Source organism: Python bivittatus, unplaced genomic scaffold (genome assembly GCF_059951505.1).
Source record: "Python bivittatus isolate LINGU-HERP-01145 unplaced genomic scaffold, Pbiv_v1 ctg000330_np1212, whole genome shotgun sequence".
In the NCBI taxonomy this organism is placed as follows: domain Eukaryota; kingdom Metazoa; phylum Chordata; class Lepidosauria; order Squamata; family Pythonidae; genus Python; species Python bivittatus.
The window spans coordinates 36735408-36758687 of record NW_028277058.1 but is presented as its reverse complement, the minus strand read 5'-3'; the positions used below and the strand labels follow the sequence as shown (position 1 = coordinate 36758687).

The 23280-nt window shown below is 39.4% G+C and overlaps 2 protein-coding genes across 10 annotated transcripts in view; both read left to right on the top strand.

Moving 5' to 3' along the window:
* The window catches only part of SYNGR1 (synaptogyrin 1), a 36232-nt gene extending 27154 nt beyond the window's left edge, over positions 1–9078 (top strand). The window contains exon 4 of one of the 2 annotated variants that reach the window (XM_007419998.3): positions 2776–9078. In XM_007419998.3, coding sequence (XP_007420060.1) covers positions 2776–2991 — 216 coding nt within the window. In that variant the 3' untranslated portion in view covers positions 2992–9078. Of the gene's footprint in view, positions 1–1493 lie in introns of both variants that reach the window. The other variant, XM_007419999.4, reaches the window with a different exon arrangement.
* A 2884-nt stretch (positions 9079–11962) lies between these two features.
* TAB1 (TGF-beta activated kinase 1 (MAP3K7) binding protein 1) overlaps positions 11963–23280 on the top strand; it is a 44316-nt gene continuing 32998 nt past the window's right edge. For 7 of the 8 annotated variants that reach the window (XR_015796178.1, XR_015796175.1, XR_015796176.1 and 4 more), the window contains exons 1-7: positions 11963–12066; positions 13886–14022; positions 14170–14323; positions 18303–18389; positions 20197–20335; positions 20595–20708; positions 23146–23257. Coding sequence is in view for 5 of the 8 variants with exons in the window: in XM_088141028.1 (XP_087997154.1) it covers positions 12034–12066; positions 13886–14022; positions 14170–14323; positions 18303–18389; positions 20197–20335; positions 20595–20708; positions 23146–23257 (776 nt within the window). In the remaining 3 variants the exon portion in view is untranslated. Of the gene's footprint in view, positions 12067–12247; positions 13015–13885; positions 14023–14169; positions 14324–18302; positions 18390–20196; positions 20336–20594; positions 20709–23145; positions 23258–23280 lie in introns of those variants that run through there. The other variant, XM_088141026.1, reaches the window with a different exon arrangement.

The window sequence follows — 23280 nt, the reverse complement described above, 5'->3', positions numbered from 1 at the left end:
CCAGATAAGCTGGATTTCACTTCCCTTCATGGTTTTCTTTTAATTGCCATTTTCAAAACATTTTAAAGGTTTTCATTGGCTTCTTAACAAAACTACTAAAATGACTGCTTATTTCATTTGACACTGGCATCTTTTAAAAAAGAAAATTACCAGATTTGATGATACAGTAGCTGACTAGTCTAGTTAGCACTACATTTTATCTCTATAAATATGAGAAGCAATGTAAAAATTTTTGATAAATAAAATTGTTGCTGGAATAGTTAGATATAACAACTAAAACAAACTAGAGTTGCCATTTCTACTGTGTGAATGAGAATATATCATATTTTGTACATCTATAAATATTCATTTAATATCTTAAAATTTAAAATTACCCACTGTGTGACTGATGGATTACAAAAATGAGTATCCTACCTCTGACAATAGGAAAGAACAAAAGAAAGTGCAGGATGGTTTAAAACTGAGACCTATTACCCACAGACCAAAATTATGTTTTAGATATATAATATCACATGGCTATTTTCCTTTGCCTTACATGCCGTCACATGGTCAGAATTGGGAAGAGCTTCAATAGAGCTATTACCATGCAAGGTTATTGCTTTTCATAGAGAAGAAGGGAATCCTCTACTGCTTAGGTGTGTCTATATTTAAATATAAGCAAATTTTAAATGCCCGTTTGGAAGAGGACTCCAAAAGAAAAACAAGAAATGAAAGGCTGAGAGACAAACCCAGATTAGTACAGGGTATGGTTTTATCTAAACAATAGTTCCTGTATTTGTTGCTACAGTTGATTTATATTTTAGTCAGAAATAAAACTTCAGGAGTTATTCAACTTTTTAGGAAATCCTTTCCTTTTCCCCTTGGCTCTTGATATAATTTATCTCCTTCCAGCTGCTCTGTTTAAATGTTAAATTGCCCCTCTCAAAATAGGGGCTGCAGCTTTTCTTCTCACCCTTTTGGAGGGCTGCTGGAGGCTGCACAGTAACACTGTGATATAATAGAAGGTACAGGTTAATTTCCTTCAATTTTTTATGGGGATTAGGCTGGGAATGGAAAGCTTGGAGAAGCATACTGCTCCTTTCCTGCTCACTAACCTCCCCAGCCATCGTGAAATGGTGCCACTTAAATCTGGCCATTTTGTCGGCAAATCTCAATGGCGTTATCTGGGGATGCTGTCCTGGAGGGCTGCAGGTTGCCCCTCCCAGTCTTAAATGCTGCTTATTACTTTTTTTTATTGACAGCTTTTAATCTTGGGAAGGATTGGGTCCTTTTTTGGTCCAAGTAGAAAAAACATCTCCTATCTGATGGGGGAATTTGCTGTCAGGTGAAGTCCTTTATTACAAATATTAATACCCTAAACTTCTCTTCTGCCAAATGGAAGTTAGACATTCTTCCCCGTTTTTCCCATGTTATCCTTAATTTCAATAAGGCCTTGAATTCACACCATGTCTCTTCTCTAATGCCCTTTGTTCCATCCTGTTCTTTCCCTACAGAGCTTCCTGACTTTTCTGGCCTTTCGCAGACTTGGAGAAATTACTTTTCAGGAAGAATACAACACACTGTTTCCTAATTCTCCACCTGTTGTCCCTTAACCTTGGGTGCATAAAAACTGGGCATATCAGGGAGAAAATGTTTAGAACAAATATTTCTGATGCTTAAGGGGCAAGGAAGGAAGAAAAGAGGATATAAGAAGGCAGATCCAGCAAATAAAACATAGGATGTTTTTGGGGAGAAGGAAAATTCAAGAAACATTGGGTTTTTAAGGACAACTTTGAGGTTGTCTTCTTTTTAAGCTTCAAATAGCTGAAAGTAGAATATGTCCTATTCAGTTTCTTTTCTTCTGCTTCTTTCTCCACCCTCAGTGTTAGATAACACCATTGTGCCTTTTTGTTGACTTTGTTACAACTTTATGTCATAGTCAAAATGTATTTTCTACTCCTGCTCGCCCTCATTTTGCCACAGCTTGCTCTTCCCTTGCCCAGCCTACATGTTGATGGTATCAGAAGGCAGTTTAGAAACTGCCACAGCTTTCCACACTCTTTCTTCAGCATTGTTACACTAAAGAACATTTCACAAATAAGAGATTTATGATGGGGCTGGGCCTCTTATAACCACTACTTTGATTAGTCTTGAAAATGTAGTCTGCCTTTATTCCTACCTGTCAGCTTCCATAGCTCCCCAGAACTACTGGAGGTGGAGTTGCATGAGTATGAGAGGTCTCTGGAAAGTCAATGTTGTCTCAGATTCCACCTCCACCCCAGCCAGCATTGAAAAGCTCGGCTGCACAACCTGGTGTGATTCTTCAGTTACCTCTCCCAGCCATGAGACTGAATTATGAAAGAGACTCTGACTAATGCCTTCAACATACTTGGCCTGGGCTTGTTGGGTTGGGATATGCCAAAAAAAAAAGCATTCCAGAACCATGCCTTCTACTGTAGCTTTATTTCTGCCAGACGTTTATCAAAATAAATAAGCCATAGGATTTCTCCTGAAAGTTTATTCTTCCCTTGCTTACTCCACAGCTTCTTTCTTGAGCTTGCTGTCTTGGTGAGCTGTGCCAGATCTTCTTGTCTTTGGAATGTATTTGCATTCAACCTGTTAATTCCAATACGTCTCATGCCCTAATTTATGTCTTGTGCACTAACCATTACTAACACAGCTTCTATTTGTTTCTTCCTGGTATGTTTTCTATCTCTCTCTCTCTTTTTCCTTCCCATGTCTATTTCCATCCCATTTTCCAAAATCTCTCCCATGCTGCCACATCTTCCCTTAAAGGTGGGCCAGTCTTTTCTGGCATTCCAGCGATACCAACTTGGAGCCGATTCAGCACTCTTCTCCCAGGACTACACAGATCCAAGCCAGGAGGCCGGCATGCCTTATGCACCCTACACAAATGAGGATACCACAGATAGCATGGGGACATACCAGCAGCCCCCTTCTGCAGATGTTTTTGATGCTGAGACACAGGGGTACCAAACACAAGACTACTGAGAGCTGTTGGAAACCTCCCATTTCCCCTTCCCTCTGCCCACTCTCTTCTGCCACCAAGAAGTCAGCGTGCAAAGCAGACCAGAGCAACAGGTGACTCTTGGCCAGTTTCTGGCCTTCTAGGTTCTCTTTTTTTAATTTCTTCTTTACGGAAAACCTAATGCCTCCTCCTCCTGAATTCTCCATCAAAACTAAATTGTTCATTGCAAAACATTTTATTGTTTGCATTGCAGTGATAGATTCTTTGTCTGGGAAGCTCAAGCTTTATTTCAGAGGGGAGGAGGGAAGAACCTCAGGATGGTGTTGGTGGAAGGCACAAGCCCTGGATATGTGGGTGAATGCTAGTTAAGATGCCAGTGCATAAATGTAAGTGCTGAGAAATGAGAATAAGAACTGGGCAAATGAGTAGACCATCCTATGAATGAGTAGTGAAAGTGGGCAAGCAAAGGTGAACAATGTACATGGCAGCAAGGAAGTATATAGAAATGGCAAGCAGAAAGGGATCTCAGGTAGGTGAGAATGGAATAATAAATTGTTGGGTGTAGAATCTACAATAAGCCAGACTGGGTTTGATAATACTGAGCTTTAAAAGAATATCCTGGCCTCCTTGATTTTCATGAAATATTGAAATGTTTTGTTTTGTCCACTCTATTATCTTTTGTTTTCATTTTATCTGCTGCAGATTCATAATATGTGTTTTCCTTCACAAACTGTTCCAATTTTTAATCACTTGTGGTTGGCTTTTTGGAGAATTGAGAATTATTACATGATTCTCTGTTCAAGTTCAAAATGCAAGCAAAAGTTAAATAGAGGCTGAAGAATGAGACACAGATTGATTATATTTGTTTCCAAATATGAGGCAGTTCTTTACAATAGAATCACATCTGTTCATTCTACAGTAGGCTAAACCAAATCTGATGAACTGACTTTGTTTAGTCTGCAAAACAACATGTGAGAAAAGGCCCAGTTACAATCCACAAAATTTAAACAAATTATACAATGGCTGGTCATTTCATTCAATTATTTTTTTCTCCAAAAATGCTTTATGAAGACAAGTGTACAGATTATGAATTGTCAAGGAATGATGTAGCATTCTAAATCCAGGATAACGGCCATGAAATCTCTTCTCCCTCAAATTATCTGTATCTGTGACAATCCTCTTTTCCAGCTTTTTTTTTTTTTTTTAATAAAGTTGTTTTCCAATTGATGGAGAAATGCCAGTGCTGATAAAATGATAGTGACTAGGGGAACTCTTACAAAGAATGGAAATAAAAATAAGCAAAAATAGCTATGAATAAAAGGATACTTCTGTCCACCATGTTATATGGAACAGAGAGTTGAGGATGTCAGGAGAAACATAAAAGTAAGTTCAATGCAATAGGAATGAATTATTTAAGAAATGTGTGAGGTAAAGTAGGGTCAGGAAAGAATAGGTAGAGAATGAATGTGGATTTAATACAAAAGTGAGTGACCAGTACAAAAGAAATATATCAAAATGGTTTGGTCACATAAAGAGAATGAAAGAAGATTGATTTGCAGACTAAATACACGAGTGGGTTGAGAGGAAGGGGAAGACCAAGAAAGTCATGTTGGATGAAACTCAAATTCTCAATAGGAGATAATTTTTTTCCCCCTTATCTCATGCCTTAACATTCTTCAGCTTACTATTTCTTGCTCCTTTACTGCACTGTTCATTATGTTGATTAACCAAAAGGGAATAGCGTGATGGATACATAATATATGTATACTATTCATATATTCATGATTCAAGAAATTAAGATACCCAGAGAGAAGGAATAAACAAAACAGTGCTCTAGGAACAAGTGATACTCAAATAGTCTGATCAGACAAAGGATTATTCAGAGGTAAACTTCATCCAGTTCAATGGGACTTGCTCCTGAGAATGTGTGTCTAGAAGATTGTAAGTTCAACAAATATTTACTCATGAATTTCTAAAGAGAAGTGCTAAGAGCAAACCTTGTCTGTAAACCACATTCATTGTATTAAATGGTAATGTCCTATAAGAAAATATTAACATTTTGTATGGAGTGTAACAAAACAGAACTCTTCTGTCAAGCTTGTCTACAGTGGAACTGAGCTAGGAAAACACAATTAAGTTGTATACCAATCACATTTGTAAGAAGGGTCATCTACTTCTAGTTGTATCATCACACAATTGCCCAAAGTAAGTCTAAAACTTCTTGACTTGCAAGTTGTTAGTATAGCTATGTGCCCATCCCTCCTTAACCATCTCTTCATTCAGCAAGCCTTTACTGGCCATTTTTCTTAAAGGAAACCATATAATTATTTTCATTTAAGAGGCTACCTAAAGTTTACAGAGATCAGAACATTTAGTGGAATAAGCCTGTTGTTAAGCAATATAAAACACTAACTCAAAAGTGAAGATGCAGTATTCAATCTCAATACTTAGCTAATTTCCAAAGTCATATTTTCTTAATCGTACGTCAGGGAGCCGAAAATGGATCTTTGTCATGACGACTGAATGATAGGATCTGCAGTTCAGATTATGCTCCCACATTGCCCTTATTTTGATACATCTACAGATAACCTTCCTGATATCACAGCAGTACATCAGCAGGGCCACTTGCCACCTGCTGCTCTGGACAGATTTAAAATGGTATTAAGGCAATGCAGCATCTGAAATGTCTTTTGACCATGGGCATCCATGAGGGGGCATGTCAAAATCTGCAAGATGGCAGACACAGCATTGCAATTTTTATGCATGTGCAAAGTTGGTGGACATACAAAAGTGTAGGACTTGGATCCCAACGTTGTACCTGCCTGTGACCCCCCAGATTTTAATTGTTCAAACAGATTTTGACCTCTTCCCCCAGTAGATGTTGCTGCTTTTGACCTTCTCTCCTTTTACTAGAACCAAGGCAGTATAAAAAGACATCATTTTTACACAAAGAGGAAAACCTTTTATCTCCCTATCAGTAGTTCAGGCTTTGAAAGCAGACAGCAATGAAATGGAAAGAAACACGCGCTTGTGCTGTTTGGTCTTCCCTGGTGTGTGGTTTGTATGATGGTTTTTGTATGTGGAATAGCTTTAGTATGTTTTCTATTGTCTATTTTTCTCTGGAAATCCACTGTGAAGTGTGTGTGGCTGGTAGGTAGCATGAAGAGGATGTGATCATCTGTAGCATATAAAGCACAAAGAGGAACTTGGTCTGTTTATGGTTCCAGGTGAAAGCAATATTGAGTAAGGCTTGAGAGAGGGGAAAACATTCTCCCCCAGAGCTTCTGTTATTGGAGTAACCTAATATTTAGGCATATGGGAGTGAGAGGGGAGTTTCTTTTTAAATCAGGCCAGGGACGTTCCTTCCTTTTCACTTCTTTCCTGGCAGGAAACAGGATTATAGAATTGGATGGGAGGGTAGAAAATCCTGTGGTACAATATTGCAAAGTTTTGTGAATGTCACTTCCATGCATTCATGTCAAGTTCACTTAGCAGAAATGACAACTGGGTTTTGGCTTGTGGGGTAGGCCAAACTGTGTTAAACTCTCTATTTACAAACTGAACTCTGAATTGTTGTAGTAATGGCCATTGTTTCATGTTGATTTTCCTTTCCACATGGATAGAATTTTAAGTCCAAACAAGATACTTACCCCAGTTACCTATCACAAAGTCTAGAGAAGGGACACGCCTGATTGTAGTGGAAATGTAAGCTCATGGAGTGGTATAAAAAGTTAGATCAAATAAAAGCAGGATTGCAGTTAAGGGTATTGGATCTTTCACTTCAAAATAAATACTCTGCTCTTAGTTCTGGGCATGGCCAATGTCTGTCTTAAATCTTGCTTCTTACAAAATGTTCTGTGATTATTCTTTCTCTGTTCTCTTTTGAAACATTTTCTGTTTCATCCAAAGAGCATCAAGTGTCAATCTGGCTGATCTCCGTTAGTGGGTTTTTTTTTAATTGAACATGCCCAAATAGTAACACTGGCTACTACATAATACAAGCCTTTGAATTATACAGGGGCTTTCTGTAGCAAGTCCAGCATTAAGGGGGACATTTTGGCTATTCAGAAGCCACATTATTTATTTATTTAAAGATTTATATGTCTGTCCAAACTCACAAAAATATGACTCCAGGCAGTGTACAACCATAAAATAAATAATCCCCCCCCCTTGGCAAAACCCCAATAACAAGAACAATTCACACAATGAGGGCATAACAACATATACTTCCCTCTCCCAGGACGAGCTCACCTTTATGATGAACTCAACATTATGATGGTTGCTCTGTGATACATCACTGAAATCTTTGCATTCATTTCTGACAAGATTATAGCCATTTCATACTGAATTATAAAGCAACTGAATTACCTCAGTGTTTAGCTCAGTTTCCACATAAAGTATGAGGAATGGATGAATAACACTTACGCATAGAGGACATGCTCAATGAATTGTCACTAAACAGCTTCCTGGCAGATGGCTATGCCTCTTTAGAACCATACATATGCCCTTTACACTAATGTGTTCCTTGTGGGGCAATTCTGATGTAATTTGGCTGCTTGGCCTAATGTGAAACAGCTTGGAAATATAATATCGGCTTAAAATATCACATAATATTTCTGAAGTGTCAGTTGTGACCCCCACAATTTGTTAATTGTTCAGACAGAGGGAACATAAACCACATAAATATTGATAATTAGATTGATTAGCATGTATGCATCTCCTTGTTTAATGATATATTTGTTTATATCTGTACAATTTCTGAGCCACTGCAGAGAGTAAGGAAGATGACCTTGATGCAGATTTGCAAGCTCCATTACCAAAGCAATAAGGGGTGAATCATACCATAAGTCATAGCAAATAGTATTTGGAAGAGGTTCAGACAGAAACCTCCCCAATTCACAGGAGTATAAGAAGGGGTACAGGTAGTCCCTAGGTTAAGAACGGCCAGTTTACGGACAACCCATAGTTAAGAATGGAGCCTATTGTAGCAAAATTTGAGTTAAATACACAATGATTCGAGTTAATTACACAATACTACTTATACAGTATTATACAAAAATACTGTTCCAGCCTACATACAAATTTGACTTAAGGACAGTCCTTGGGAACAGAACAGAACTCATTCTTAAATTGGGGACTACCCAATCTTGCACAATCAGACTTGCAAGATTCTGTTATTATAGCCAACCTCAATAAAAGTAGTTCTATCCTTGTGGAGTTGATTTCCTGGTCTGGTCTACCTGGTGGGGCTGAAAGCTACCAAGGTAAATATAATCCATCATTCAGGTGAAGGAGATCTACTAGGAAACAATGTAGGATGTTTACTGAGCCTTTGGTGAGTTGCCTTATATTGCTATAGAGCTGTATGTAAGCTAATGGGTCATAAAGGTTGGCTTGTAATTTTCTTTGTGCCCAACGAATGAGGGAAGTACTTGCATACATATCTTATCTGAAGACCAATGCCATTTTGATGCACAACTAAGGAAGAATGGATATCTATTCCAATTCTTCTTCTTAACTATTGAACTCAAATTAACGTTTCCCTACCCTCTCTATTTCTCCCTAGTTGTTTCAGTAATAATGGACAGTGGCCCTTAGTATTTGATGCTGCTAGATCTCTGTATATTACCAAGCATGATTTCAGATGCAAGGAAAGACTATTTGATGGTCTCACGAAATTAAGCAGGAAGAGAGTAAGAAATCACAGGTCAGTTCATTTTGCATCATGCAATACATACAGTTCTGACAATCTCTTTTTCCCAAAATCATTGACTCAGGAGTCTATCCTAATCTACTGCATTACTGCCCGTGTATAGTATATATATTATATATAAAGATGTATAATATAGAACTCTATATACACGCATAAACACATATGTGGCAATGAAAGAGTGGCTTGTTCCATACAGGATCCCCCAAATGTCCAGTGAATTCTCAGCTCCACTCATTTTATCCTCTTCAGTGTATCTCACTCGACAACTAATAGAAACCCTGCCCTCTTGGTGCCTCTGTTTATGACGTCCTGTATGTTTGTGGTTATTTAAAAAAAAAAAAGTGAAGGTGATAATTACTGGTATCTTACCAATAAAATTATTACATTGAAAATTTAACAGGAGTGTTCTGAATTTTTCATTCTCCCAATTTTAAATTATTATTATTATTATTATTATTATTATTACTGCTGCTGCTACTACTACTACTACTACTACTACATTATTTCAAGCAACAGTGCACAATCTGAGGCCTCAAGGCTACATTCAGCCCCTGAAAACCTTGAAAACAAGACCCCAGAATCCTTTCAAAAATTGTTACAGAATTGTAATCTTTAACGTGACAGGCAATCATTTTAGTACCAAAAATCAAATCAAGTTTTAATCATATTTTAATTGTTAGATGTATATCCCAACTTTCCTCCAGGAGCTGAAGCTGGCATATGCAGTACTCCTTCCTTTCTATTTTCACCTGTAGAGTAGGTTGGGCTGAGAGTAGTGGCTGGCCAAAGTCACACAGTGAGTATCCATGGGTGAAGGTGGACTTGAATCAGTAGTGTGCTAAATAGCTGATCAACGTGCTAGGCATCACAGCTCAGCTGTGCCCTCAACATTCTTGAAAATTTAACCATTGATTCTTGCAAGCTGGTACAAGCCAGCTCCAGCACACCATTGGCTTGAATCCAGGTCTCCCAGGTCTTGGCTCAACACCTTAACCTCTTCACCTAACTGGCTCTACCCATCTTTTTTCCCCAGCCTTGCCTGATTTTTAAGGCAGGCCCCCAGCAAAGTGTGGCTCTTGATATGACAAAGGATGCACAATCCTAGTTTATGTGAAGATTTCTATCTCATTTTTCAACCTGAAAACCTTTCAGGGCAGTTCACACAATAGAAAAATGTCCTTTGTTTTCAGAGGAAATGGGGAGGGGAAGGACCAAGACCCACCCAGGTCTGGTTTTTCATGGGGCTTAGACCAGCCAGCAGTGACAGAAAGGGGCTTCTCAAAGCAACCTAAAAGAGAGGCCTCTCCATTCAAAGGTCTGGCTGCTTGTCCTCCCAGGGCAATTGCTTCTCATCCTTAGCACGGTGAGCTAAGACTTTATACCTGCATTAACGAACCTTGTCAGCCTATTGTGTGCAGAGGCGTCCATGGTGCAATCGAGGGGGAAGCATGACAGTGCACTGGATCCTGCAGATGCATTTGATCGTATGATTTTTTCCAGTGACTAAGATTTCTGAATCACATTCAGGCCAGGACATTAATACATTTCTATTAGGAAGTAGCTATGTAGTGTATTGCACTGAATAGCTAGGGTACTGTAATGACAAGTGTTGGACCCAAAATGGGGTTCTTGCCCAGAGACGATTGCCAATAACTTCGCCGGACACGAGAAACCTTTAGAAGTTTTCTTTAATGTTGCGCAGCAGGAAAGGGACTATCTCTGTCAAAAGAGGCACCCCGAACACAAAAGAAATTGGGTGTTTATACATTGAGTTCAAGAAGACAGAGTCAAAAGGAAGGACAGTGATTGGTTAGGAGCCTCTTTATGACCTTGCGTGTCATACCGGTGCAAACTTAGGTTATTATGATGAATGACTGTCGGGTGACATCTCATTATCACAAAGAGACAATATGCCTACAAGGGACAGTATACAATGCTAGGAAGTCTGGCATCAGAAAGAGATAATATCCAGGGAAGGGTCACTAAGTTAGTTTGCATTTATCTATCTCTACCATAAGGAAGAGGCACCTATTATCTCTCTCTACTATAAGGGAGGAGAAATTACAAGCTAATTCCTCTGTGCCCTGGGAGGTTACCACATCCCTGCCCTAAAGACAGATGTGTTACTAAGATTAAAAGACCCATTATAGGTTGAGGCATAGATTCTTGCTTTCCCACAGGAATTGCAAGTACAGCATTTCTTCATTTCGTGCCCCTCACAAGAAGCCACCTCCCCACCAATTTCCAAAGCATTTCAGCACAAATTATTTGGGCTTTCAGGTTCACAGCCAGGAGGTGGATCTGCTGACCCTTTCCAGGCCATTCTAGAAATGTCCCATTTAGTTTCCAGTTCTGCAAGGTTTCAGGTTGAGGCCTTTTGGGGACAACTCTGGAAGAGTGGCCATCCTGCATGTAAAACCTGGCTAAACTGGGCTTGGCTGCTCTCTGGATTTGGAAAGCTTATGTCACTTGCCCATTCATTCATCTCCTACTTCTCCAGGAGCTCATGGTGAACTCCCCTCATTTTATCCTTTTATCCCTATGACAACCCTGGCAAGTAGGTTGGGCTGAAAGTGATTGGCCTTAAGCCGGCTAGGGAGTTCTATGAGAGGGGTTTGCAATCGGTCCCTCCAGACCAACGGACCTTAAACATTACACTAAAAAATGGTGCCACTTTAAAAATGAGCGTTTACAGAACAGGGCTTCTAACACAAAACCTAAGCGGAAACGCGGTAAGAGGAGGCACCAAAGGTGATAAGCAATGATTAGACAACAAGGTAATATTTTGCAGGCTACAGCTACTGAAATTTCTCAGAGATCACCTAATTTAAGCTCCTCGAAAAGGTCAGATCTGATTCGCAGACTCAATAGCTCCCAACTCTGCGAAAACGTAGAGCCGTTGCTGGGCAAATAGTCCGGCTCAGCGCAAGGGTTAGAAATATGTACATCATCGACTGGAATGTAGAGAGCCAGTCGACGCAGGTGACCGCGGCGTTCCTCCTGTCTTATTTTAAGACTCGCTTTGCAAAATACCGCATACCTATGGCTGCTGGGGCTTGTGTCCCACTCCGTCCGAGAACTATCTCGACAAATGTCCTGCTGCAACTAGATAATGTCTATTTAAAAAAAAAAAAACGGACACGCAAGACAAAACGCAGAAAGAAGACGAGCGAATCAATGGCCGCCATACTCCCTCCCGTCCTCTCCAGGGCGCTGTCGGCCGAGGGAGACCAAAGAGACCACGCCCCCAATTCCGCAAGGGCAAACTGCATCCGTTGGCCGCGCTGGGCCTCTCCTCCTGCCCTCTCTTGCTCGCCGATGGGCGGGAGGGGGGTGTCGCTTCTGCGTAAAGATGGCGGCGGTGAGGAGGAGTCTTCTGCAGAGTGTGAGCAGCTCCGCTTTTTCTGTGGGCGCACGAGAGGCGCGCGGCGGGGGGAGAACGGACGGAGGAAAGTACTGCTCCCGGATTTAAGGGAAGGGTCGGGTGTGCCGCGGCTTCCTGTTTTTCTAGGTTGACCCCTGTCTTGCACACAGACGGGCGGATGCTTTCCTGCAACAGTAACGAGGGGGTGGGCGTGCGGGGAGAGGCGCGCGTGGCGCTCCTCTTTAGCTGTGGGAGGACTCAGAGCCAAAGGAGTGTGGGTTCCCCCTTAATGACGCCAGACACGAGGCAGCATTTTGGGATGTGTAGTTCTCTGTGCGGCAAGGAGAAAAGCTGCCGCTTTGAAATCCCTTTGGCTGCGGGATTGTGGAAGAGTGAACTCCTGTCTCCTGTATCGCAGTAGTTTCTCTCGTCTTCCTCGGCCGGGCGCATCCAGATGCGTTGGGGATAACTCCCGCAGGAGGCTGTGCCGACTTGGAAGCATAGGCGTTATAGCCAGAAGAGGCGAAATTAGGAAAGGCGGGGGCGCCCCATTCCCGTGGCTGCAAAAGGCGGGCGTAGAGAGGCTGGATTCTAACTTGTCTTCCGAACTTTGGCTTTGAAGGAAACAAGACCACCAAGCCCTTTTATTTCCTGCAGTTGCAGAGTGAGGAAGAGCTGCCTCTTCTTTTTTCTTCCGTTTACAGTTGGCAATCCAAGTTGCAACTTAGAAACTAACTGAATGAAGAGAGGAAAATCATGCTCATATTCTTCACCGACTGCATGGAAAAAGAAAAAAAAGCTAATGTTTTCCCATTCCTGATATAGCTCAGGATATACCTACTTATCTTCAGTGCCAAGAACAAATGCCTCATTTATTTTTGTGTCAGGGAAAGGAATGAAGTGAAATCAAAACACGGTCATTCTCACAATTCTTCATATATGCTGCCTAAGATGCAGCACGCCATTAAGGTACTCCAGTTGGGCCATTTGTGTACCTTGTGTTTGTGCATTAATGTATTATTCTACAATCCCACTTTGCACAAGCTTTGTTGGGATAATTTTCTCCAATATAAGGATTAAAGGAAAAACACTGATGATAAAATAATTTCTGGTGCTCTTATGATATTAGTAATATGGCAAGATAATTGTACTTCTGGCTCTGGCATCTACAGTGTGGCCAAACTCAATTCAGCATTAGTCATGAGTGGTGCCTATCAAGATCTAAATGAGGGGTCTGCAAATTTCAGTTAGTTTGCAGCTCTCAGCCTGCACTGTTTGCACCCCTGCCCTAGACCCATATAAAAAAGGAGCTACTTTATGAATACTTGTGCAGTGTTTCTGAGGAAGTTGATTCCAGATGAATATCTTACAATTCTGTGGATTGATGTCATTTCTGTAATCCGTGTATATACTAGGGGAGAAGAGTTGTGGCTTTCTGAAGGGTAACTATTTCAGAAATGCAAGGGGAGTATTAATGTCATATACCAAAAATGCCTGAACTATGCATGGAAAAGGATTGGCAATTAAATTATTGTAATTAAAATGTGTGTAACTTACTGGCTTTGCAGGACAAGTTATGCATATTCAGACGCTAAAGTAGAGTCTATGCATACATAGGCATTTAATATGTGGAGTTAGCTTTCAAGGAAGGGGCAATAAGGAAGTAAGAGCAATGTAATAGAGAAAATATGGTTGGGTAGGTGGCAAGATCTGTGTAAGTACAAAAGGATCTTGAGTGTTTTAATTGCTAGCACTCTGATTGAGAAGGTATTCTGATTAGTGTACCATTATTCCGATTGCTTTTGTTGAGAAATGGGCCTTTTATCTTGTCAATATTTAGGAGCAGCTTTCAAGCTGGACAGACGACTTGCCTCTCTGTCAGCTCTCTGGTGTCGGTTCAGCCTCTAACCGTTCCTACACTGCTGATGGAAAGGGCACTGAAACTCATCCCTTAGAGGACAGCTGGTTGAAATTCAGGTAGGTAGCCACAGATTTGGATGGACTCATTCAACTGCACAGGGATATAGTTTTCTTACTCTTTAATTTGGTTTTCATAATGGACCTGCGGTGACTCTGATTATATAAGAAATGGCACTGTTCACTTATCCTGACTCCTTTTGGCAGGAGTGAGAACAATTGCTACCTCTACGGAGTCTTTAATGGTTATGATGGTAACCGAATCACAAACTTTGTGGGAGAGCGGCTTTCTGCAGAACTCCTGTTGGGCCAGCTGAATGCAGATCAGGATGAGGCAGAGGTGCGCAGAATCCTCCTGCAGGTAATAGAACACACATTCTCTCTCTCTCTCTATTTATAATTGTATTGCAATTTTTAAGAAAGAAATAATGAAAGAATAGGAAAGAAAAACAATATCCAACAAATTAATTATGAAATTGTAACATCAAAACAAACAAAAAGAGAAAAAAATTAAATGAATAGAAAAAAACCTAAAAAATTAACATACTAAATATATCACAAATTTATTTAATCACGTAATAACAATTGTTTGTAAAATTTGTCTATTCCTTTAAAATATTCTGAAATTAGTGCCAAAAGGGAAACATATTGTGTTGTTGATTAGTAGTAAAATAGCCTTTTTAAAAATGGATAAATTATACATTTCTTGAATCCATTCTTTGATATCCAGAGTAATAGTACTTTTTCAATCTCTCAGTATAATTCTCTTAGCTATTCCCCATGCCCTATATAACCCAAACTTTTAAAAATTGTCAGATTCCACTATTTTGGAATACAGTGCATTCGGAAAGTATTCAGACCCCCTTCACTTTTTTCAATTTTGTTATGTTGCAGCCTGATACTACAATCATTCACATTCATCTTTTTTCTCATAAATCTACACTCAGTACCCATAATGACAAAGTGAAAACAGAATTTTAGAAATGTTTGCAAATATATGAAAAAGGAAAAACTGAAATATCACATTGGCATAAGTATTCAGACCCTTTGCAACAATACTTGAAATTTAGCTCAGGTGCTTCCCATTTCTCTTGATCATTGCTGAGCTGTTTCTACACTTGATTGGAGTCCACCTGTGGTAAATTAAATTGATTGGACATGATTTGGAAAGGCACACACCTCTCTATGGAAGGCCTCACAGCTAACAATGTATACTGTATCAGAGCAAAAGCCATGAGGTCAAAGGAACTGCCTGCAGAACTCAGACAGGATTATTGCAAGGCACAGATCTGGGGAAGGCTACAAAACAATTTCTGCTGCACTGAAGGTTCCCAAGAGCACAGTGGCCTCCATAATTCTCAAATGGAAGAAGTTTGGCACAACCAAGACTCTTCCAAGAGCTGGTCGCCCGGCCAAACTGGGCAATCAGGGGAGAAGAGCCTCAGTAAGAGAGGTGACCAAGAACCCAATGGTCACTCTGAGCTCCAGAGGTTCTGTGTGGAGATGGGACAAAGTTCCAGAAGGACAACAATCACTGCAGCCCTCCACCAATCTGGGCTTTATGGCAGAGTGGCTAGACGGAAGCCTCTCCTCAGTGCAAAACACATGAAAGCCTGCTTGGAATTTGCAAAAAAGCACTTGAAGGACTCTCAGACTGTGAGGAAGAAGATTCTCTGGTCTGATGAAACCAAGATTGAACTGTTTGGCCTCAATTCTAAACGTTATGTCTGGAGGCAACCAGGCACCGCTCATCACCTGCCCAGTACCATCCCAACAGTGAAGGATGGTGGCGGCAGCATCATGCTGTGGGGGTGTTTTTCAGCAGCAGGGACTGAGAGACTGGTCAGGGTTGAGGGAAAGCTGAATGGAGCAAAGTACAGAGATCTCCTCAATGAAAACCTGTTCTACAACGCTCAAGACCTCAGACTGGGCCAAAGGTTCACCTTCCAACATGACAACGATCCTAAGCACATAGCCAAGACAACACAGGAATGGCTTAGAGACAACTCTGTAACTGTCCTGGGCTCAGCCAGGACAGTCCTAGGCCCAGCCAGAGCCCTGACTTGAACCCTGTTGAACATCTCTGGAGAGACCTGAAAATGGCTGTCCACCGACGGTCCCAATCCAACCTGATTGAGCTTGAAAGGACTTGCAAAAAAGAATGGCAGAAAATCTCCCAATCCAGGTGTGCAAAGCTCGTTGTGTCATATTGAAAAAGACTCGAGGCTGTAATTGCTGCCAAAGGTGCTTCAACAAAGTACTGAGTAAAGGATCTGAATACTTATGTACCTGTGATATTTCAGTTTTTCCTTTTTAATAAATTTACAGACATTTCTAAAATTCTGTTTTCACTTTGTCATTATGGGGTACTGAGTGTAGATTAATGAGAAAAAAAATGAATTTGAATGATTGTAGTATCAGGCTGCAACATAACAAAATTGAAAAAAGTGAAGGGGGTCTGAATACTTTCTGAATGCACTGCATAATTTAAAATAACATGAACATCTTTAACTTGAAAACTTTACCAAGACACCTCCTTATACATATTACAGTATTCTTCCAATATGAAACCAAAACTGGACACAAATCATATGAATTAATATACCCTCATTATTTTACAACACCAGCAATCTATAGTCTCTGCTTTCTGAACATTCTTTGAGGACTTCAGTAGACTTGGAATAAAATCTGTTGAAGGATCAATTTCAAATTCAAATCCAAAGAAGCAATATTTCAAGACTTAGATCCTTTGATATTCCATTACTGAATATTCAGCTCTTTATTCCATCACTTATAAATATCAGTAATTTCAACTTTAAAGATTTTTCATTTTCTGATATGGACCTGGTTTAATTTCAACAACAGACAGTATAAAAATGATAGTATCTCAGACTTCTTTGAAGCAGTGTCTGAGAAATCAAAGCATGCTTAAGTTAATCATATTGGCACCGATGTATGTTAGCAAGGAAAATGTTATCTGTAGTTACTGAAAATCTTTAAAATGATTATTACGAAGTGTTTGATTTAAAGCAACTATTCCAGACTCTTCCCATGCTTTCTAATAGATGTCTTCCCAATTGTTTTTAAAGTAGAGTTATTCCACAAATTTACATATTCATGAGACTTAGCATCAAAATCCAATATATACCTCAATAAAGCCCAAAATATGTCTTAGTTGCACATAAGCCAGTTTTGCTATATGAATGCCCAAGTAATTGCCAGGTTCTTAACAGAGATACTTAATAATTTTCCAATACAGCCCATAGAGGTTTATATTCAGTTAGGTTCTCATTTCATAAATGATAAAATAAATGCCCAATTGTTGAACATCTGGTAAATTAAAACCTTCAAGAAACAGTCTCAACTTAGCCAATTAAATCTTTGGTGGCTCACTCTCTCTTTAGAGAAATCATGCTCTTTTTTTTAGGTCACATCTTTAAATTAAACCTACACAAAAAGGTCAGCATTCTTTTCATGTAGTAAGGATCATTATGCAATTTTGCATGATACTGTGCCAACAAATTTAAAATGGTAGTAGTAATAACAATAGAAAGTTTCTAAAAGTTATATTTTTTTTTAAATGGGGCTAAGTACCATTTAGTAAAGTCACAAATGCCTTGGTATATATGGATGCCCCATTTCTGTCTCCTGATATAAAATAGAAATGAAAAATCAATTTAAAAACAAATCCAAACTGTGATTTGAAAAAGCCCATGACAAAAACATGCAAATATTTTAAGGGGTTGGATAAAAAGAATATATGGGGTTAAAGGGCCTTAGAAAATAGATATGCTTTTGTGTGATATCAAAAGAGCAGTACAAATGCTCTGGAGAGAGCATTTAATAATTAAGATTTTAGCACTGGCAAGTGCCTCTTCCTGTTCACCCTCTACCTCTTCTAAGAAAGCAAGTACACCCTCAAAAGGCTAAACTAAAGACTGTTTGCAGCTTCCACTCTTAGCCAAAATGCTACAGTGGTGCTTAAAAGTTTGTGAACCCTTTCAAATTTTCAATATTTCTGCATAAATATGACTTAAAATGTGATCTGTTCTTCACAGCCTGTTTTTCCCACTGGAAGAGAAAACAAGTATAGTGTGAAACTTCTTGATGTGTGTAGTGGGATATTTTGGCACAAGCAAAAATGTAGGATTGCAGAGTTCATCTCACAGATGTATTCTCTTTGGCATGAGCATACTGGCATGGGCATGTTTGGGGAATTCCTGGAAAATGGTTTAATATTTGACAGGAAGAAAGAATCCTGATCATTTCTGTATAGCTGGCTATAAACATTTGGGGATCTAATAGGTTCTTGTACTAATCTGTTTCTGGCACCTCCTCAGGCCTTTGATGTGGTAGAAAGAAGTTTCTTGGAGTCCATTGATGATGCATTGGCAGAAAAAGCCAGCCTCCAATCCCAGTTACCAGAGGTAACTCCACTTCTTCCTAGGCAATATAAGGAATGTGAACTTTGCATTTTATTTCTGGAAAGACTGTTATAGCCTGGTGAATTAATTTGAAAATGTAGAAGTGAGCACCCATGGTACAAATTGAAACACCTTAATGATTGAACTGTTGAGCTCTTTACTTTTCAAGATTGATGTGGCTCCTATAAGTTGGAATAAAAGATACAGTTAAGCATGGCACCTCTTTGGGTCATATTGTCCTCTTTAGTCTGCCCTTTTTGGTTTGTACTTGTTTTTATTGGTTTTAGTTGCTTATATATTATTTTAGAATGTAAATAAGTGCTGTGTGAGTAGAAGCTGAAATAATAGAATATAAGTACTGTATGCACAAAACTGTGCCCTCATAGTCTGTTAAATAATTAAGAAGTAATACAGTCCTTTGAGGGCCAGTTTGGTGTAGTGGTTACACGAACCAGAAACCGGAAGACTGAGTTCTAGTCCAGCCTTAGGCACAAGCTAGTGGGGTGACCTTGGGCCAGTCATTCTCTCCCAGCCCTAGGAAGGAGGCAATGGCAAACTACTTCAGAAATCTTGCCAAGAAAACTGCTGGGACTTGTCCAGGCAGTCACCAGGAGTCAACACTGATTCAAAGGCACAAAAAAAGTCCTTTAATGTCCTATGTTTATAACTGTTAAAATTAATTAGAAATTCTGTTTCACCAGTAGAGCATGTTTTTGAGAGGGAGATGTTTTAACAATCCTGACCGAATATACAGATGGTTAAATTAAATACAATTAAGTTTCTTTTCTGTACTGTTTGGGTAGCTTCTTTTGATTATATCAAATGCTGTACATATGTTTGCTCTTTTTATATTAAAAATGCAGCATTTTAAAAGACTAGCACATTGGTTATGACATAAACGTTGTGGATATGTGAGGGAGTGAAGTTGGAATTGCTATCTGTGCTTGGGAAAAGTAGCTGCAGCCAAACAGAAACACTTGTCAACCCCACTTCCCGCATGCATTCATACATTCATTCACAACTTCACTCACGAGCATGCAAGCCGGCATTCCAGCTGCCTGTCATAATTGAGCCATAACCTGGCATTTTCAAGTATATGCCAACGTCTAGAAGCAGCCACATCCCACCCAGGGCCTTAGCTTACAAAAACAAATATTAACACAGAGTGGGAGGGGTGTAGGAGAAAAAGGCAAGCAGACGGGGAGGTGGAGGTGACATCTGGAGATTGGCAGCTATTACAAGCAGGCAAGAGGACTATTAGTCAACTGCCAGCAGCACAAGCTACGATGAGCAGCATATCCTGGTGGGAGTCCTGCCTAGAGCTTTGCTGGGAGTTCATTAGCAACTAGAAGAGGAACAACCACATTGAGGCAGCACCTCAACCCAATTAGTATAAGAACTTTTGGAAGGAGGCATAAGTTGTATGCCATTTTGCAGACTGAGACTTTTGCTTGAATTAAGTATTAAAGGACTGAATATTAAAGACATATTTACATGGCAACATCACCTTGCAAGCAAGTCCTAGAAGGGTGGAGAGCAATAGTCTGTTGTTGGGGAAGGTGTGTGCTGTAATAAAGCATTGTGTACAGTTCTGCTATGCTGTGGTGTGTCCAGTCCTTGGAAAGCAAAGAACCAGACTAGAGTCAGTTTTGTCAAATGCATGATGTGTTTTCCTTACTTGGCAGGTATGTATGTATATAGGTGAAGAAAAATAGTATAAACAGTGGGAGAAATTCTTTTGGTGCATAGAAGATTCCCAAAGCATATTGCTGATAATCTTTACATAGATAGTTATGACTTTGTGTTCTAGGGGGTTCCCCATCACCAGCTGCCTCCTCAGTACCAGAAAATCTTGGAGAGGTTGAAGGCTGTAGAAAAGGAAATCTCTGGAGGAGCCATGGCCATTGTGGCAGTGATTCTTAACAACAAACTTTATATCGCCAATGTAGGTGTGTTCCTCTTCTACGCTGTTTTGACTTGACACTTTCTGAGCCCAGCATTGAGAGATGGGAGTTGGTCAGTTGGATGACCATCCTATTTATGCAAGGGAAATGCTTCTGTGACTCCTCACATGGCCACTGAAAATAGCTGTGTGTATCAGCTTGGAATTGTATAGTTCCCTAGCTAGAGAGAAAAAGGCCTTTTGTCATGGGGTGATTGTGGTCAGTTGCAGTTTCCATCTTTGCATTGTACATTCTCTCTCCACAGGAACAAACCGTGCACTTTTGTGCAAATCTACCATGGATGGATTGCAAGTGACACAGCTCAACATGGATCACACTACCGAGAATGAAGATGAATTATTCCGCTTTTCACAACTGGGTAAGTAATGTTTTCCCTGGCAGTTACTAAGAATACCATGGCCCACAAGAATGACAAGTCAATCAGTCCTGGATGAAATAAAGGCTGACTTCATATACTTTGGGAATGTGAGGTGAATGTATGATGGACTAGTTAAAATTATTATGCTTCACAAAGTGGAGGAAATAAACCATGGATATGGCAGATTGGATTACTGGAATGCCCTTGGAAGAGCTATGAGTTATTACTGGAGGCACTTAGTAGGTGAGCCTTTAACCACATAGTCACCCGGAGTCAAATGCAAGTCTTTGATTCCTAACTAATTAAAGATAATCACACAAGCAGTAAGTTGAAGTCATAGAGGGGAAAAAAAATCTTAGAAAAATGCTTTAAAAGCCACTGCCGTCCCCAAAGAACAAGCATTTCAGTTTGAAATAAACTTGGATAAAACAAAATACATCAGTGTTTTTATGCAACAGTTTAATATCAGTTTTCATACTATCAAAAAGCATTGTGAGGTTTGCAAGCAGACCGCAGATTACCTCCCTGCAATAGGGAAAGAGATTCCAAAATAAGATTTTTGTGCTGAAGTTTTTGTTTTGTTTCCCTACAGAGTATCACTGTTATTGATGGGTTGTCTGGTTAGCAATGTCAAGCTAAAGCATGCCCAGTTGAACAGGTGATGGTAGTAAACACTCTCCTTCCTGCTACAGGAAATATATAATTGAATATCTGAATATCAGAGTAGTTGAGGAAAGGGTTTTGTTGCCACCATAGGTTGCAAAATTAATATTTTATTTAGTCTCAATATTAGCTGTAGTATTCCCAATAACACAGAATGGATATCTAAAGCAAATACATAAGCCAAACAGTTAAATTTCCTTTAATATGTATTATATGTGGTACAAAAAAACATTCACCAAAGAACCTACTTGCCTTCAATAGGTGAGCCTTTATATATGCAGCTACCAGAAGTCAAATCAAGTTAATTAAATGGCTTTGTGTTGTTCTCAGACATTCCCAAGTTCAGGTATTTATTGATCTCTGGAAAAATAGACATTCAAAAATGGGGTAATGAGCCAAAGAAACCTTGCTGTTTCCTCATAATTTGTTTTTGGCATCCAGAGAACACTATCAAGTGGCTGCTCACACCCAAATTGTTAGAGGATAGCAAGTAAAATGATACTTGACCCCCAAATTATTGGGAGAAGATCCTTCTGCTAAATTTTACCAGTCACTGTAGGTGTATTTGGAAATCATTTTGCACAATATATTCTTTGAGGGGTATATTATGGCAATAAATTATTCTCCCCCCCCCCAATCTATCTGTAATTTCGACCTATAGAGGTTTTGAAACAGGTGTGTCTTACCTTATCTCCTTCCTCATCCTTTCAGTTGAAGATGATAAATGTTGAATCCAGGGCTTACTATGTACAGAACAAATGCTGTACAGTTGAGCTTTGGAGTCTCTCCCAGGACATTGTTTTTTCATCTACTTTTGCTTTTTAAGCCAAAAAATTAATTCAAAATCAAGACTAGATCAAGATTAGAGGACATTATCCCATCTTCTTCTGGTGGCATGAAACACACTTGTCTCTATGTTGTTGTGCTGCATTGCTCTCCTATCCACCTACCTGGCAGCTTGCTGGTACACCTAGATTCTTGATAATTCCAGAATTATTAATTCAAATAGTCTTTTCAAGTAAATTTTTTCCACAAAGAAGTCGTTGGGATTTTTTAATAGAAGATAGTATGGAAGAATCAAGTGTTGGAAACAAATCTTGTAAATTATTTCCTTGTATTAGATGTGAGCAGTTTCAATTTTCTGTTCCCCTCAAAACTGACTTGAGTAAGTAAATTATTCTAGATTTAATTTGCATCTCAAATCAAGATTCCTTATATAACTCTCAACTTAATTCTTCCTTTGCAGTAATCAAGTCAATGCACAGCTCTTGGAATTGGATAGAAGAGTGAATGATAAATCTGAAGAAAATCCATGAATATTTTGATTTAGCTTAAATTGCTATATGAAATGAACTAAGATGCAATTACAGTGTTTTGAAGTGGTATTAGTCTTTTCCTGAGTTCTCTGGTTTTTAGTTGCTTTAATTTTTGAAGAGTGATGAAAGCTGATTTTATGCCATAAGTTTTCAGGAAAAAAAAGTTGACTAATCAGTTTGCAAATGCAGGGATACTACAGTGATACTGTAAGAACATCTGAGATAAGAAGCAACATCTAGAAATGAGTCTGCAGTTTCTTTCCAATAAATAAGTAAAGATGAAAGTCCGCTCTCTGTCTTGTACTCCTTGTTGAGTTCATAATGTCTTCCCTCATTGGTTAGCTCCTTTTCCTGCTGATGTTGCTGTTCATTTGAGGGCACTGTCCTCTTTCTGACTTGGAATGCAAACGTAAACTCTTAGCATGCATACCTAAATCAGATTTTTGTTAATCTGGCAGGTTTGGATGCAGCAAAAATAAAGCAAGTAGGAACCATATGTGGGCAAGAAAGTACTCGGCGCATTGGAGATTATAAGGTCAAATATGGCTACAGTGATATTGAATTTCTTAGGTAAGGCAAAGCCTGCTTGAATC